Source organism: Anser brachyrhynchus (assembly GCF_964034855.1).
Source record: "Anser brachyrhynchus genome assembly, chromosome: 2".
Lineage (NCBI taxonomy): Eukaryota > Metazoa > Chordata > Aves > Anseriformes > Anatidae > Anser > Anser brachyrhynchus.
Genome location: NC_137695.1, coordinates 7562418 through 7578409, shown reverse-complemented (window position 1 = coordinate 7578409; position 15992 = coordinate 7562418). Strand labels below are relative to the sequence as shown.

The 15992-nt window shown below is 39.4% G+C and overlaps 1 protein-coding gene across 12 annotated transcripts in view; it reads right to left on the bottom strand.

The window, feature by feature from the left end:
- GALNT11 (polypeptide N-acetylgalactosaminyltransferase 11) overlaps positions 1-15992 on the bottom strand; it is a 45001-nt gene that overhangs the window by 10374 nt on the left and 18635 nt on the right. For 11 of the 12 annotated variants that reach the window (XM_080578531.1, XM_080578532.1, XM_080578536.1 and 8 more), the window contains 7 exons: positions 15412-15535; positions 13294-13460; positions 9466-9591; positions 6955-7204; positions 4236-4353; positions 2978-3130; positions 919-1137 (listed from right to left, as the gene is read on the bottom strand). In XM_080578531.1, the coding sequence (XP_080434657.1) occupies positions 919-1137; positions 2978-3130; positions 4236-4353; positions 6955-7204; positions 9466-9591; positions 13294-13460; positions 15412-15535 (1157 nt within the window). Of the gene's footprint in view, positions 1-918; positions 1138-1255; positions 2053-2977; positions 3131-4235; positions 4354-6954; positions 7205-9465; positions 9592-13293; positions 13461-15411; positions 15536-15992 lie in introns of those variants that run through there. The other variant, XM_080578534.1, reaches the window with a different exon arrangement.

The following is a 15992-nucleotide window of genomic DNA, read 5'->3' as shown; positions in this document are numbered from 1 at the left end:
CCTCCAAGCAAAAATAAAAATCTGATGATGTCAATAGGTTTCCCATGAGCTCTGGTCCTCCAGCTTGAATGTGCTCATAGGACCAGCAAATGTCAGTAGCCAGACTGCATTACCTTGCGGAGAGTGACACACTTAACGGTGCCAGCTGCTGAGACAGATGATGGTTAGCACAGCCCTGTCCACTGCACATGCATTAGTTCAAAGGTCCTCTCTAAGAGGGCCTTGACAAAGTTGCATCAGGTTGGAAGTTCTCCATTATTTTGGGAAGCACAAAAAGCACTTGTTAGCCAAATCTGGCACTGGAGGGAACAGATGCAAATACATGCTGGCTTTGCCTTTGTACAGCTCTATAAAGGCAGGCGTCAGGGCTAAGGCCTGAATCTTTAACAGGATTTCCTTCATGACTACACAAAAATATATTTCTCCCCTTCTACTTAAAAAAAAAAAAAAAAGGACCAAGACATTTTTGCCCATTATCTAGGAGTTGAGACTAAAAAGGCCATCATCAGGTGCAAATGGTCATCTTTGCAGAAAATTACCTGATAAAAGCAATGAATTCAGAAAGCAATTATATTGTGCTCTTATCGTAAACCAACAGAGCATGAATATTTCAGGCCAAATTTCTCTTTATCCAACAGCCACGAAAGTGCACTCTAAAGGCATCAAAACTTCAGAACTCAGAGATGTAAGGTAAGAAACTTCCCTGAATAGTATCTACTCTGAGGGTGACCTAAAATACAGATCAAACTGATTTACCTTTTTCTAAAGGCACACATTCAGTTACTTTCAAGACAGTTTGTTACAGAAACTAAAACTCTGTGCTCTACAGAAACAGACCATCTTTCTTATATTTCAGCAAATCTTTCTGAAAAAGAATCTCTAAAGACAGACGTTTGTATTTAAGAAACTTTATCTTACCCTTCCACGCTGGATTATTTTTGGTCGTTTCTGTGCTCTATTAATAAAAACTGGCTGCGGAGCTTTGGCATTGGGCCCAGATATTTGCATCTCAGGATAGATATTATCTAAATACCACTTAAATGATTTGCAGTTCAATCTTTTTCTCAATTCTACACGGTCAGTAATGTTTCCATAGTTCCTCGTCCTTAGCTCAGGTCTCAAAGCAAAATACTGCTCCTGTATTTAAGAGAAAAAGGTTGAGGGAGAAGGGGAAGAGAGTAATTTCAGATTACTGATTTCCAACTTCTTCTGGCTTACAGAACTCAAAAGTTTCATTTCAGTGAATTTCTTTCATCAATATTACTACCAGAACTAGAAGAAAAATCCCCCCCCAGAGTCTTTAATTCCAGCTGGATTTACAGGCTTTATAGAAAAGGCATGGTATTTTTACATCAATTCATTTATCAGATTATTTAAAAATCAGTTTTCAGGGCACTGAGCTGGGGTATTTTGTTGGATTCATCTCTGCTAGACACCTGGAATTTACTGACATTACTGTTGTTCTGACACTTTTCAATTACCCGGTGCCTTTTCTGGAACAGAGATAACAGACTGTATCATCTCAAGACAGATCACACATCTGTCCTTATCAATACCTTTGAGCATTCAGATGCTCTTGATGCATCATTACTTTTTTTTTTAAAGAAGGAGGAAACATCAAATACAATGCAATGTTGGACAACGCTGAGAAAGTTTGGAAATAGACTGGACATTACTATGAGAAACTGTTCTGCTTCAAAAGAGTAGCCCTGCTATTCCAGTTGCCTCTTCTCTGGTTTAAGTTCAAGTTTTAGTATCCTACTTTCTCTGGATTTTTTTTTTTTATTTTCATTGTATGCATGAACTGAGATCTATGTCATAACTGTCAAAAGCAAAGTATAAATTTTACTGCTTGCCTTCCATTATGCAGTTGTATTTATTAAACGTTGATATTTGCTCTTTGCTGCAAAATAGGTCCTCTCAGTCTTATCTTTGTTCTGTTCATCACACAATCACTTCAACAAATAAAAATATCTCCGAGCTTGCCTTCCAACCGTAAATCTGTCATAATGACAGTCTCTGGCAACTATCGTGGAATTAGATTAGAAACAGCTGGAAAAGGTCAGAACACAATTCTGTGATAAGAGACTGCTACAATCAGCAGTTTAAGTCCTCTTTGGACAAAGCAGTATTAGCTGGGAACAACAAAGAATCAATTCCAAGCTGCAGACAAAGCCGTCATTAATCACAAAACAACTGTGCCCAGACACCAATAAAAGGGAAAGTGATAGATCAAATCTACCGATGCGTTATGGAGAATGGAGATAAAAATTAATGACTCTTAATAGGTTCCTCAAAGTGATAGGGCATCAAGATAAAAGACGGGTTTTGAAATATAAACCTTTAAGGAATATAAATTTAAGGAAGTATGTCTCGTATAGAAATAGTCGGGACCACAGGAGCTGGCCAGAAAGGAAATTCTATGGTCTCACAACACAAAATGCCCTCAAGAATCAGAGAACTGGGCTTCACAACTAGGCTTCACTTTTAAAAGCATTAGTATGAAGGCCTGAAAACAGAGAAGGAACACGCTTGCCCTTGAATCCAGAAGTTAGTCCTGACTGAACTCGCAGGGCTAGACAGACCAAGACTCAGACTGCTAATTAAAACAAAACAAAAAAAAAAAAGCCTGTCTCATCAACACAGAAACTACCTGAAGGCATACGGCTGCCACATGATATTGATTTGGACACAAAATGTGGAGCTCACAAGAAACTCATTCATCATCTTTTATTTCATTTAAAAGACATAAAACTGAATCTCCTGCAGGCAGTGTAAGTAACAGGGAATAAATCTGAACACTCAAAACCAAAACCACAAGCCTACAGAATTTAGGATTCCGTACCAAAATTAACATTAGGAAGTCAGAATACAGAAGCAAGACCTTGTTAGAAATGCCAACAGACCTCGCTGTGACACAGTCCTTAGATAAACACACCAGTTAATAACTATTTCATGCCCTAGAAACATCTCTTACCTTGTATTCATCCATCCACACATGTGCCAGCCTCAAGGAGTTATGAGCCATGGTGTCCTGGCCCCGTGGTGAGCCATAGGGACGTCTTTTACGGAAAATGTGTCCCACCCTGGAGCAGGGGATGATGAGGAGTCTGCCCCCACACATCCAGATCTGTCCAAACGAAAGCAGAACATAGCTCGTTGTCTGCACACTGACAAGGCTCTCTACCTCCTCCCCTTCAAGAGATACTCAGGTAGGTTTATGTGCAATGATGGAATTAAATGTCAGCAACATTGGTCTAATGCCGTGCTTTCTGACAAGTTACTTTATTAGATCTTCAAGTTGGACAAAAAACACTTTGGTCGTATCATCACACCTTCCACTTCAAACATCACGGCCTTCACGAAACAAATATTATGCAAATAGGTCATTAAAGCATAGCACATTGCTATTAAAAATCACTGGATTATATGGGCTGGGATTTAACTTTCAGATTGAGATATCGAAATCTATTTGCCTACATGTGAATTACACGTCCACACTTCCACACCACATGACATAGATCACTCAATATCATCAAGGGAACAGTTTATAATCAATTCACTTTTAAGTGACTGGATAAGATCAGTCACTTTTTGCTTTCTTCACAACTCTTCCCTAGGGAGACAGGGCTTCCAGACCTCATCAGGCTCTCTGAATATACAATTTATGAAGTGCCTGTTCTTATTTTTGAACTCCAAGCTTGATTTCTCTATTTGACAGATTTATCTAATGTTTTGGGGTATGTAGTTTGCTTTTGTTTGCCTGTTTATTTTCAGGTTTTTTTTGTTGTTGTTTGTTAACTTCAGTTTTTAATCCCCATTTCACGTTTCTTACGGTAGCATCTCACTTTTGGACACACTCATCAAATCTGCTGATGAATCCATTTCACAAAAGTGAAGAGCTATACATGGCATTGAGCACATACAGTTGTTTTCCATCAGGGGAGTGACAACAAAGAACACAGACAGCCCAATGAAACATCACTTTCAAGTCTCCTGATAGTGTTTTTCTCATTATTTTTCCAGCCAAGCTGAATTCTTTTCAATTTTCCCATTAAAATTTAACTTGAAAATTATTGTAAAAGCTAGTTAGTGTGCTAAAGTCATTCTTCCTAGAAATAAAAACACTGGTTTTGGTGCAGAAGTAGCTATTCCAGTGCTAAAGAAAGCATAAAGAAGGAAGAGAAGAAGCAAGACAAAGGTTTGTACTCCAATACACACAAAAGCAAGATTACCCGAAAAGATATTTCCAGATTTTCTCCTCCCCAGATGTCCATGCCACTATCATACTGTCCAAGTTCATTAAAGTACTCACGATCCATGGCAAACAGGCCTCCTGCCATAGTAGGTGACCTAAAATATAAGTTAAAGTAGTTCACTCTTTTAGACAAAACCTGTGATTTTAGCTGGATCAGTTAAAAAGTTTACATTTAGACACACTGAAAACAATTTCAACTTGTTTACTTATTTCTAAGGGACTTCAGTTCTATAGTCTTACCATACATTTTCAAAAGCAGATCTGTAAGGGGTATTTGTGGCCTTTCACTATTGATGTACCTGTAAACCGTATTTGTACGTACAGTAAACGACATTGAGGAAGAAGGATGGGACAGGGAAAGAGGAAAAAAAAGTAAACACCCAGGCAAGTTTGGAGTCCATCAAGTTTTCTAAATTGAAAATTAGGAGCTGCCATTAATTAGCTTCTGGTAAAGACAGATCTAATTTCCCCTACAGTCACAAACATGTACACTTAAAATTTTAAGTTCTTCTCCCTCGTACAGGAGCAAATCACACAGACTGGGCTCAACTGAACAAGAAAAAAAAAGTGTAGAACCCAGAGAGCATTTTACTTCCCCGTATTACATTAGATCAAGAAGTAACAGTTATGTGAAAGAAGGTCTAAATTTAAGTTATACAAGCCAAGAAGGCTGCTAAAAGAAATGGTACCCTATCTCAGATAGAATTCAAGCACCAGGAGCAGCATTGTTTCATCATCAATGCCATGGCCAGCTGATGAGTCCTTGAGAAGTTATTTGAGTTTTTACATTTGCATAGATGTTCTCTTTGGAGTTTCCCAGTTTTTCACCTTGCCTGTGTGTTACTAGAATGGTGGTCTATTTTGTAAAAGTCTGTATATGATGCCCCTTCTACAGTCTCTAGATTAAATTGCTCGTCTCACGAAGTTATAATATGAGCATGCCCTAGAAGGGTATAAAATGGAATAAAGACACCAAGTAAATACGTCATATGACAGTGGGAACATATAATGGGCTGAGAACGGGCTTTTTCTCATCCTTGTTAATATAGCTCCGTGATTAAACTAATCCTAAATCTGGATTTTCTTGCTTGTTCCCACACAATGTTCTACTACAGTTTCTGTTACTTTAAAGCCTGGGTTGAAAGGTTCTTCTCACTTTTTCCAGCCCTGACACCAAAGTTTTTCATTACAAACGTCCCTAGATCATAAAATGTAAGACTTTCCATTTGATAGAAAGCCATCCTTAAAGGTTAAATAGCAGTCTAGCTTCTCTTTAAAAGCAGGCAGAGACCTCGAAGTAGGAAAAGTCACTTTCATACTCAGAAAATGTGATCTCCTTCGATGATGAGACTCCCTTCAAGTATACAGTTCTCTGCCTTTTCCATAGGAATTTTTCCTAAAAGTAGGTTGAAGGAAGGCAACAACAATGTTGAATGTAGCAACAACTGATCTCCAGGCATACCCCATATTAACTCTGACAACGGTTAGTAACAGAATAAAGATTTTAAGACTTTCTGTGTTGGATCCCCATTCAGATTTCCTCAGCCTGTCCTTTTCCTTTTAACTTCAGTAACTGCCACAGCGACACTTCCCATACAAATCAAACTGTTAAATAACTTAAGGAGTTTCCTGGCTTCTCGAACAGTCTTGTGATGGGTAGACATGGAAATACTGCAAAGCTGTCAGACCACAGCAGAGAACCTCGTGCTGGAGCTGCTTGCATCAGCCTGAAACACACTTCATTTACAGTCCAAGAAAAGAGAATGAAAGAGACATGATAGCACCCAATTTCTGACTTACTTTGCAAACCTAATACCACATTCCTTCTAAGCAGTCAGTTTGTCTTGAAAAAGAAAAAAAACACTCTTCCCCTTTATAAACCTGAATTCTGAACCAAAATTGATACCTGCAACTAGAAACAGCATAATCAGCTTCTTCCCACTGCTCTACCAGCAGTAGCTGTTTTCATGAAGGGATTCACACTGGGAAAGCTTCTGTTCTCCTATCTGAGCCCTCTCTCTCCTATTAAAGAAAGGTGCCTACTAAAAGGATTTTATAACAGCTACAAATCCAGCAGGAACCAGATCTTGCCAGTTCTGTACAGGCCAGACAGCTGACAGTGGCTAAAAGGCAAAGGAAGAGGCTTTCAACTCCTAGTGTTAAGTCTTACGAGGACTTTTGTTTCAAAACAACTCTCAAGCAATTCAGACTGCAAAAACAATAAAGACAGGGTTCCAATAGACAATTTCAGGCACTTGCCACATTGTGCAAAGAGACAAATAGCGTTTTAAAGATGGCCTTCACATCCATGTGTGTTCATTTACAAAGATTTATGACAGATGCTTGAGAAAAAAAGCACAAGTGAAAGCTATACAGAAGAGTGTTGATACAGAAGACTACCAAATGTTGCATTTTCTCCCATCAGCTACAAAATCACCTTCATGTTACCCCAAAAATGTATTTTCCCAGTCTAGCAATTCTTCAGCATTTCATCACAGAAAGTCCAGAGCCTATCCTAGTGGGATACGCGGGCTATTACTAAGGACAAGACTGTTATCAAAATCATGATTATTAAGCCAAACACGAGACTGGGAACAAACATCAACACACAGTTTAAGGTTGAAATAATTAGATATAATACAGAACAGTATCAGCTCTGCTACAGGCTGCTGCACACCATGCAGGAGGAACCTTACTTGATCGGAGCAGTAGCTCCCTCGGGTCCTTCCAGTTCTGAGGCAGGAACGAGATCCCACTTGAAGTGCAGGCCCCAGTTAAACCCTCCACGCACGACTGGGGAGGAGCTGTAGGTAAGCGTGTCGGCGCTGATTATGTCAATCACGGGGCACACCACGGTCCTGCGGTCTTCGCTGATCGGAGTCAGCAGCGGCTGCAACCACATCTTGTTCACCTCACAGTGGCTGTCCAGAAATACCAGCACCTTTCCTGGAGAGACACAAGCACACAAAATATAAAGATTTCATGGTAACATGAAATACAGAGGAACACATGCATAATTTTATCAGCAGCAGAGTATCGGCAGTATCCTTACAACCCTGTGTCACAGAAGGGGAACACCATCTGCACCCAAAAGAGCTTACAAACCAGAGAATACACAGGGATTAGTTCAATTACAGAAGGTAGATCCTGGCTATTCACATTTAGCTAGGAATGCTCAAGTGGGCAGTTATTTACATTTCTTTGGCAAGGTTTTATCGTCATCAAATATTCCACGCAGACTCAGCAGCGCTGTTATAATTTAAATGAAACATCATCAGACCACTCACTTGGAATCAGGAGGTGCACTTGTCCCAGCACAGAGCATCTCCCACTCTGAGTGAGACTACAGAGATGGACAAAGATTGGATTGGGTTGGGTCGGATGAACTATCCCCGTGACAAAGCTGTCTCTGTCCATTGGTTGTAATCGCCTTGGGCTTCCTTCGTACCAGACTTCAGCATCCATCCAGTTACCATCGCAGCTAAAATCTGGGGATTTTAAGCTGAGCCACTCTGATGGATTAACCTGCATTCATCCATAACAGAGGCCACAGCATTTCAATTCCTGATTATAAAGGGACACAGCCCCATTTCATTAGCTTTAGAGTTATTATGGATTCACACCAGCTTAAAAGGAGAGCGAATGCCCTGAACTGGCACAGCCAAACCCACTGGTATCAGACGAGCCAACACTCAGTCCTATAGGCTTACGTAGGATTATCTGCCATGGTCAGAGAAGACAGTTTGATCCATGAAAAACCCTTATCTCAGCAGGTCGAAAAAGTCATCTGAACATTAATTGCACGACATAAAATTTGCATAACTTTATTCTAAAGCTCTTTTCCACCTCTTCTTAGATGACTCGTTAAATTTGTGTGTCTCTATTAACAACAGACAGCATTTGACTGAGGGGAAAACAGACTGCAGAACTTCAGAGGAGCAATAAAGTGACTTACAATTGCACTAACTCAAGCGGGTCCAAGAACAGCTCAGGAAGCGCAAGCACGATTTTCTCTCTGGATTATCCCATTACAATGCTAATGAGTAAACACCAATTAAGAAACTTTATCCACCACTCCAAATTGTTTGAGAAAGTAGTACATACTTTCTCAGACGCCACAGAATTTAACCCGGAAGCATATTATGGTAAAAGGCACAGTGTACATAAAGGGCCAGACATGTTTATCCCAATTAACGCTCATTGCAGTAACAGAAAAGCTTGTGTGAGAAACATTACAACTATACTGTAATTTAGAAGTCAGCTTAGAGTTTATCCTAATAAGGAAGCAGAACGGTGTTTTAGAGCAACTGTTCTCACATGAAACACAGAAAATACTCTGCAAACGCAACACCCAGGGCAGAGGAGGGTAGAGGGAAGCATTCCTGAGACACCATTCTTCCAGGGCAGAAATAAGGAAAGTTCTACACTGCCTTACTAAATTTCATCAAATACTGTTGTTTGTTTTACTATTTCCTTGACCCAATCTAAGTAATTCACTCATTTTTATCAAAATGAAACTTACACAGGAAGCAAAATAAAACACAAATCAATAACTCAAAACGAGTTAAGAGATACTCAAATCTGGCTCTAAATTTGCCAAGTCATTGTTTGGGTGACTTAGAAAAAATACGTCCCCCTCCTACACAGCAGAAATTTCCTGAAGTTAATTACAAAATATAAAAATTCTACGTTTACATATAAGCAAGGAAGACTTGGTTCTTCCTTATTTCTCATTAAGAGAGTAACAGAACAACCTCAGGTGCAGAATAATTCAGCAAAGCTATGAGGAAATACAGAAAGACTTAATGCAGACCACAGTCAATAGCATGATGTAAACATTTAAATATACAGGTAATATTAGCTAAGGTCTCCAATCATCATCATACAGGTATCAACAGATACACTTTATTTAGCTGTTACAACAGTTTGACATAGCAGCCAAAGCATGATGCAATTAGCTTATTTCCTAGTCACTGACACTGAAACAATTGCTAAAACATCTTTCACTTAAGATAGCATTATACCAAACCTTTCTTCCCTTGGTTTATGTTGCGTAGCTTTGAAATTGGCATGACAAGCAGAGTCCCCTGCAGAGGGCTAAAGCAATCACAGGTCAAACATTTGACATCTGAAAGAGATTCACTACAGAAAGAGGAGTCACCCAACTAACATGCAGTCAAAGTAGGTAAAGAAACAAGAAAATATACCTGTGGCATGAGACGCTCCAACCATCCTTCCTCGAATCAAGCCTTCGCGCTTCTCATTTCTGACCAGTTTTGTTGTTTTTGGAAGCTGAGTTTTAACATATTCAACCAAGTCTTTCTTCAAGTCAGCTAGAAGAAGGAAAACACAAGATTAACACAGGATGGATGAACGAGATGGCAGAGTTAAGTCCCATGATGTTCAACTCAATCTAAACAAACTGTAATCTAGACGAACCCTATGGCTGGGATTTCCACAGCACCTATCCTGCTGACAAGCGTTTCCATGTGTTTTCCCAACTAACGTTTTATGTGCTGCCACTGCCTCAGGCTTCGTACTTAGCCTTAGCAATCCAGTCTGTATTCAAGGAACTATCTGTTTACAAAGCCTTTAGTACAATATCACTCAAGTTAACCAGAACTAATAGACTCAATGCTAAAAGGAATTACAGCTTCTAAAAATACAAAAATAAGTTTAAAGACATTGTAGAAAGAAACATCATTCCTCTTTCTAAAGTCTTCTCATGATGACTGTCATTTACAGTGAGTAACAAAAGCCCTTTCACGCAGGCAAGTGATATAAATTACTATGTTCCATACACTAAAACAAACACTGACACTTTTAAAAAGCACAAAGACACCTTTCATTATCTGTACCTTCTTAGTTGATACAACAGCAGATAAAGAGAATTACAACTTCCTCACAGGTAGGTGCTTTTCTGAAATTCAAAATGATCAGAGACACTGCTGACAAGTACATGTTTTTGAAGGAGACAAAAGTTCATTGAAACCGGTAAGCACTACTGTAGTGTAACTAACATCAATGACAACTTTAAAAGTTACAATACTTTTTTTCTGAGGATAGTGGTTTCTAACATTAATATGGGCAGCAAGCTTTTACCATTGAAGAGAAGATGGACACAAAGGCTGAAGTAATAGAAAAATAAAAGCTAATGCAGAAATGAAGATGAATATAAAATGAGGAAAAAAAAGCAGTTGAGACTTCATAGAGAACCTTGGTATAGAGGCACAAATAGATTTTCAATAGAGGATACGGTGGAATGAAGTTTATTGTTTCGATGACTGTCAGTTCAAATATTAATGTTGCTGTTACCACGACTAAATACCTAAGGAATACATGTGGAAGCCCGAGCTGTAACTTTTGGGGAGTACAAGAACTTTCAAGCAGGAAAACAGATTCCCAGAAGCAACTCCAAATGATAAGATCTCAGCCTCTGCACTGCTAGGTGGTATCACCGATGATGAATGAGAAGGTTTCATATGGCAAATACAGTGCTAGAGAATGTTGTAGGACAAAGAAAAGTCTCCGGAGAGATGAACGCTGGATATAACTGGGTCACAAGGATTCTCTCACCTTGTCTTCAGTGTGACACAGTATTGTCACATAACAGGAAAGCTTTTTTTTTTTGAGACAGATATACAGTATATACAAAATACACTGGTACTTAAATCAGTCTTCACCCAATATATTATGGCAAGGGAAGGACAGTGTACAGCTGCAGAAAACAAAGGGCTGGCACAAAGCAGTAAAGTGCAGTTATCAAGCACAGCATTTGGGGCAGAGAACACGCAAGACAAGAAATGGTAGTTTTGTATGTAATGACATGCAAACTTCTGGAAACAGCAGCAAAAAAAAGTCATGCCTATACTGGTAGCTAAAACAGAGCCACAACGTGCTTTCTGGTGTTTGAGCCTAAGAACCAGATGTATCTAACTGCTAACATGCCCTCAGAGAACAGTTTTGACCTGGGCAAACCCAGCACTCCGCTGGGAATTGGGCCCAGCCATTGCCTGGAACAGAACCTATCACAGACCGTTCTCAATATGAAATCTAGTCTCACACACCCTTCAGGCAACAGCTTTGAACATATTTTGTAGGCTGTCCTGTATTAGGTAAAGTGTACATCAGAGAGAAAGAGACCGCACTAGAAAATGAAGTCCTATTGCAAAGGGAAAGAAAAATGTAACAGTAGGCTCAGCTGAGCCATGGAAATGCCTGCTTAGCTGCTAAGACTACTAATGATTGAGTGTAAGAAGCTTTTTGAGGCAAAACTAGGTGCAAAGAAACGAGCTCTGCACAACAGCAATGACGCAGAGCAGAGTCCCTATGTTTAGAGCTGAAGCAATAAGCAGAATTTCATCTAAGATAACATTTCAGGACATATGTACTGCAGGGAAAATGAATTAAAATAATAAAATAAAATCTAAGAGGCACTGAGATTAAGCAAGTTGCTCAAGCTCATGTGAGACATCCACGGCAAAGCCAAAGTCTTGATCCATTTCCTCAGCAACCCAAAGAGCCTTGCTTTCTTTAGCTGTAAAATTTCATTGTCTAAAATTAAGCAGCAGTGTAAATACCAGTTGTTTCATCAATAAGACCAGTAGTTCTCTGTATAAACCGTATCTCCTCCCATCTTCAGCTTCAAAACATATTCATTTATAGCCAGAAAGGCAAGAGTAGCTACTTGAATGCTTTGAACCTAAGTCAGCCTGTGAATTAGGTAACAAGCCAGAAGAGTGATGGTATTCCTGCCTAAACACAGGCATTAATCAGTCAAAGTCATTACCATATTCAAAAGAGTGCATTTCGAAGTAAGCTTAGTACTGAATATGAAGGTTATGAAACTTGACAGCAACAAATCGTGCAAGGGACTTTGTAACGAGGGTGCGCATTGCTTCCAAAGCACAAAGGAACAAAACAAGTGTTAAATATTATGCATACTTATCAACAGGACAGGGTCTGATATCTCTTCTCTCCTGCATCTTAACATTTGATCTGACCTCACAGAAATAAACCAGCTACAGAACAAGAGAATTTAATTCTACATTATACATACCAGTCTCACAGAGCAAGTGAGACCTTAAAGCAGAAACCAAACAATGAGACCAAAGGAGCTAATTATATGTACTGAAGAAGAATCTATAAATTATTTTTAAAAATGCAAAAAGTTGTGGGCTTATATAGAGGCAATCAGGGAACCTGTACAGTCCTGTTTGCAAGTATAGCTAGACTAATGCATTCCTCAACAGGCATTTAGCTTCTGAAGTGCCAAAACACCTGAATTACATGTCTGTCTTTGCCTTGTGCATTATTCAAGAGAACGAAAGCCAGAGCACCAATCTTTCAAGAGTCAGACAATTCCACAGTTCCTTCTGGGTCCCCTCGCAGACTGATGGAGCAGGGCCTGCTCCAACAAGAGCTACTCCAAGGGTGACCACAAGAGGCTGTGCAAGAGCCACGCAGAGCCCCTTCCAGCAAAGGTTGAGCTCTGATCCCAGCACGCCACCAGCCTGAAGTGCTGAGAGAGTACAAAAAACCCACTCAGTGTTTCCATAGTGCCACATCAACTTATTTGCGAGACCACAGCTGAGACTATGTGCACTGACTTTGTTTCAGAAGCATTCACGGAAAGGACTGGCCCACAAAATATATGGAAAGTGTGATCTGCTCTGAGCACCAAAGTTGCCCAGAAAAGTACTGTTAAAAACAGCTGTGCTATAAACGGCTGCTTAATCACTTCTACACAGACACCCCTCACTATTAGCTTCAAAACGTGTTTTTGAATGTTCAGATCCGTATGATACAAAGCTCAACAGCAAAATGGAACCAGTATCAAAGTGGATGTTATCGTGGGCTTCTCAGAACATCTTGCATCTGCACTGCCTGGCCCTTTTCAGATATGGATAGTAGAACAAACTGGTTTTGCTTAATAAATTATACTTTTTTAGCCTGATTGGTCAGTAAAGCACAGAAAGAGACAGGAAAGTCGAGAAGCGTAAGCCCTGACCAAAATATTACCAGAAGGTTCTCACCCAATTCACTGTTGTCATCCACCAAAATAATTTCATGAAGAAGGTGTGCAGGAGTGCGATCGAGGACACTGTGTACTGTGCGAAGCAGGGCAGAAAGTGCTTCATTGTAGAAACAGATAATAACACTGGCAGATGGCAGATCAGAAGGGTAGGACTTCTCTCTACATCTGCAAACAGAAACACAGAATTTATCACTGTTTCAGAGGGACTTCCATAGGGATATGTCACTATTGAAACTTCATAGATGACATTAAATATGTAGGAAGAACCCCTAGCTTGAACATAAAGAGTCCAGGAGTATAAAATCTATAGCAGGGCACAGCATTTTAAGTTACTCGCTACATAATACAGAATTATAATTAGCATTAATACTTGTTAGAAAACATGGGATATGATGGATTGGGGTGGGAGAGAAACTGACAGATCCATAAAACATAACGAGATTAAACACTAAAGGATTGTTTCAGCTATCAAAACCCTGTCTAATTCTCTCAGGTGGCTCAGATATGTACAAGAATGGCAAATATGACATGAGGCCTAAAAAAACCCACATCTTAATTGTCCAGCTGGTAGACACCAGGTTGGATATCCCAGAATATCTCCGATGGTACTAAATACCTGCTTTGACAACCAAACAATGAGATTCAGCCTGCAGATTAAGACACCTAAGTCTAGTTAATACTGTCAGTGGAATCTAGACAGTGTCCAGCTCACCCTAAGGCAGAGAATTGCATTTTGTCAGCTGCAGAGCTCTGTGTGCTCCATTAACTGCACTGGCACATATAATACAAGTACAGACAACTGACTAAAGTGCAGCTAACTAAATTTAGGCATCTTAAGCTGCTTGCTGAATCTCACTCAAAGCAGAAAAAGGTCTTTCTTTCTACTTATTTCCAAATTTTGTCCATACTTCTAATAGGGTACTGTATCACAGATTAATGCCATTTCAAGATGCCATGCATGAGGGAATCCAATAAAAATATGAAAAATCATAAATGGAAACCCAGCAGGATACAAGAAAAGTCTTCATTGACTTGGAATGAATTCAACTCTTGGGAGAGATTTCAGCAAGTACGATTCATTACCTTGACCCACACCAAAGCAACCACTAGAAAAAATAGATGTAGGCTTATTTATTTTTCAGTTTAATGGTATTTTTTCTTTTCCATATGCATCAGATGGATTACAGAAAAATTCCGCTTTTTAATAAAAGCGTATTCAGCAGTGCAGTCTAGATATCAAAGATTTCAAATGAGAAATAAAGCTTTTGTCCTTGGTCATTCTTCTTCTATCTTACCCTCTTGTGGGCTTGCAACAAATGTGAAACAGTATATAAGGCAAAAGTCTTCTCCACTGAACACTCATTAACTTGGGCGCTGGAATATTTCATGTCCCATTTACAAACGTACCAAATACAGAACTACAGCATCTCTTCTGGTAATTACAGTACTCATAATCTCAAAAATAAAGGTTCAAAAAAAAAATATTGTAGCATATTAAGTAAAAGAAAAAACAGCCAGCAACATGAAAGAGACATAAGATGTGTAATCCTAGTATGGCTGGAGAGCAAGCTTGATTCCTTGGACTTATTTTTTCAAGTACTATTTTTGGTTTCTTGTTTCTATCAAAAGAGCTGCCAGTGAATCAACTGCTTACAAAAATTAATATGATAAACATTTGAATAAGCATCTATCCATTCCACTTCTTCCTTAAGCCTTCTTAAAGTGAATTAAGAATAATGAACACTTTGCCTTTAGGGAATAGCTGTCTTCCTCCCCTCTCATTTATTATCTGTTTTCTGGGTTGATTTACGTACCACAGTCTTCCCATACCTTCCACATATCTACCACATATCTTCCCAGTTGGTAAAAAACTAGATCTTCACATGCAATATGCAGGAAAAAAAATAGAAGAGACCAAAGAATAAAATTCCTAACCCCAAGCGCTCCTGCTAGAATGGTTGAAAATCTGCCTTCAGTGACACAACAGGCTGAAAGAGTATCTGATGGAAATGTAACACCAAAAATGTTACATACTAAATCAGGTAGTATCTGATGCAATGCCAAGTCTTTGAACACATGTAATTGTATCATATTTTCTCCAAAACTTAGTACATACTTTGCATCTCTTGTATCTGGTACCTCCCTGTGGTATCCCAGCCGGTTGCTGATGAGCATGTTGAAAGCATGCTTCTGGTAGCCCAAGTCTCTCACTTCCTGATCTTCTTCATTAAAAATCATTCCTGCAGAAGGAACATGCCAAGATCAGTTAACAAGCTTAAAAGCATCCCTTGGAAACAATCAAGGAGTGAAATGTATGCTTTAACTTCCTCTAAAACCAACCACGTTCTTCAGAAATCACTTTACCCTCTGGTTTTGCAGAGTGCATTTGGTAAGCAGTGCTTCTGAGTAGCCTGCGCAGCTGTAATAAAATGAAATCATTCTCCAAACTGACATCTCCATTGTATTTATTGCCTTACCAGATACATTCCTTTCTCTGAAATGGCCTCTTATTCTTAACACCAACAAAAAAAACCCGACATCAAAGCAGCAAGACAGGAGAGACTTCAGCCACACAATGCATCAGCACCTAGTCATACAGATGAAGGGGACTAGAAGTAGGATTTTGGAGAGAGAAAAGAACATATTGACCATGGTGGAAAAACCCTCACAGCATGACTTCCAATTCCACGCAGCTTT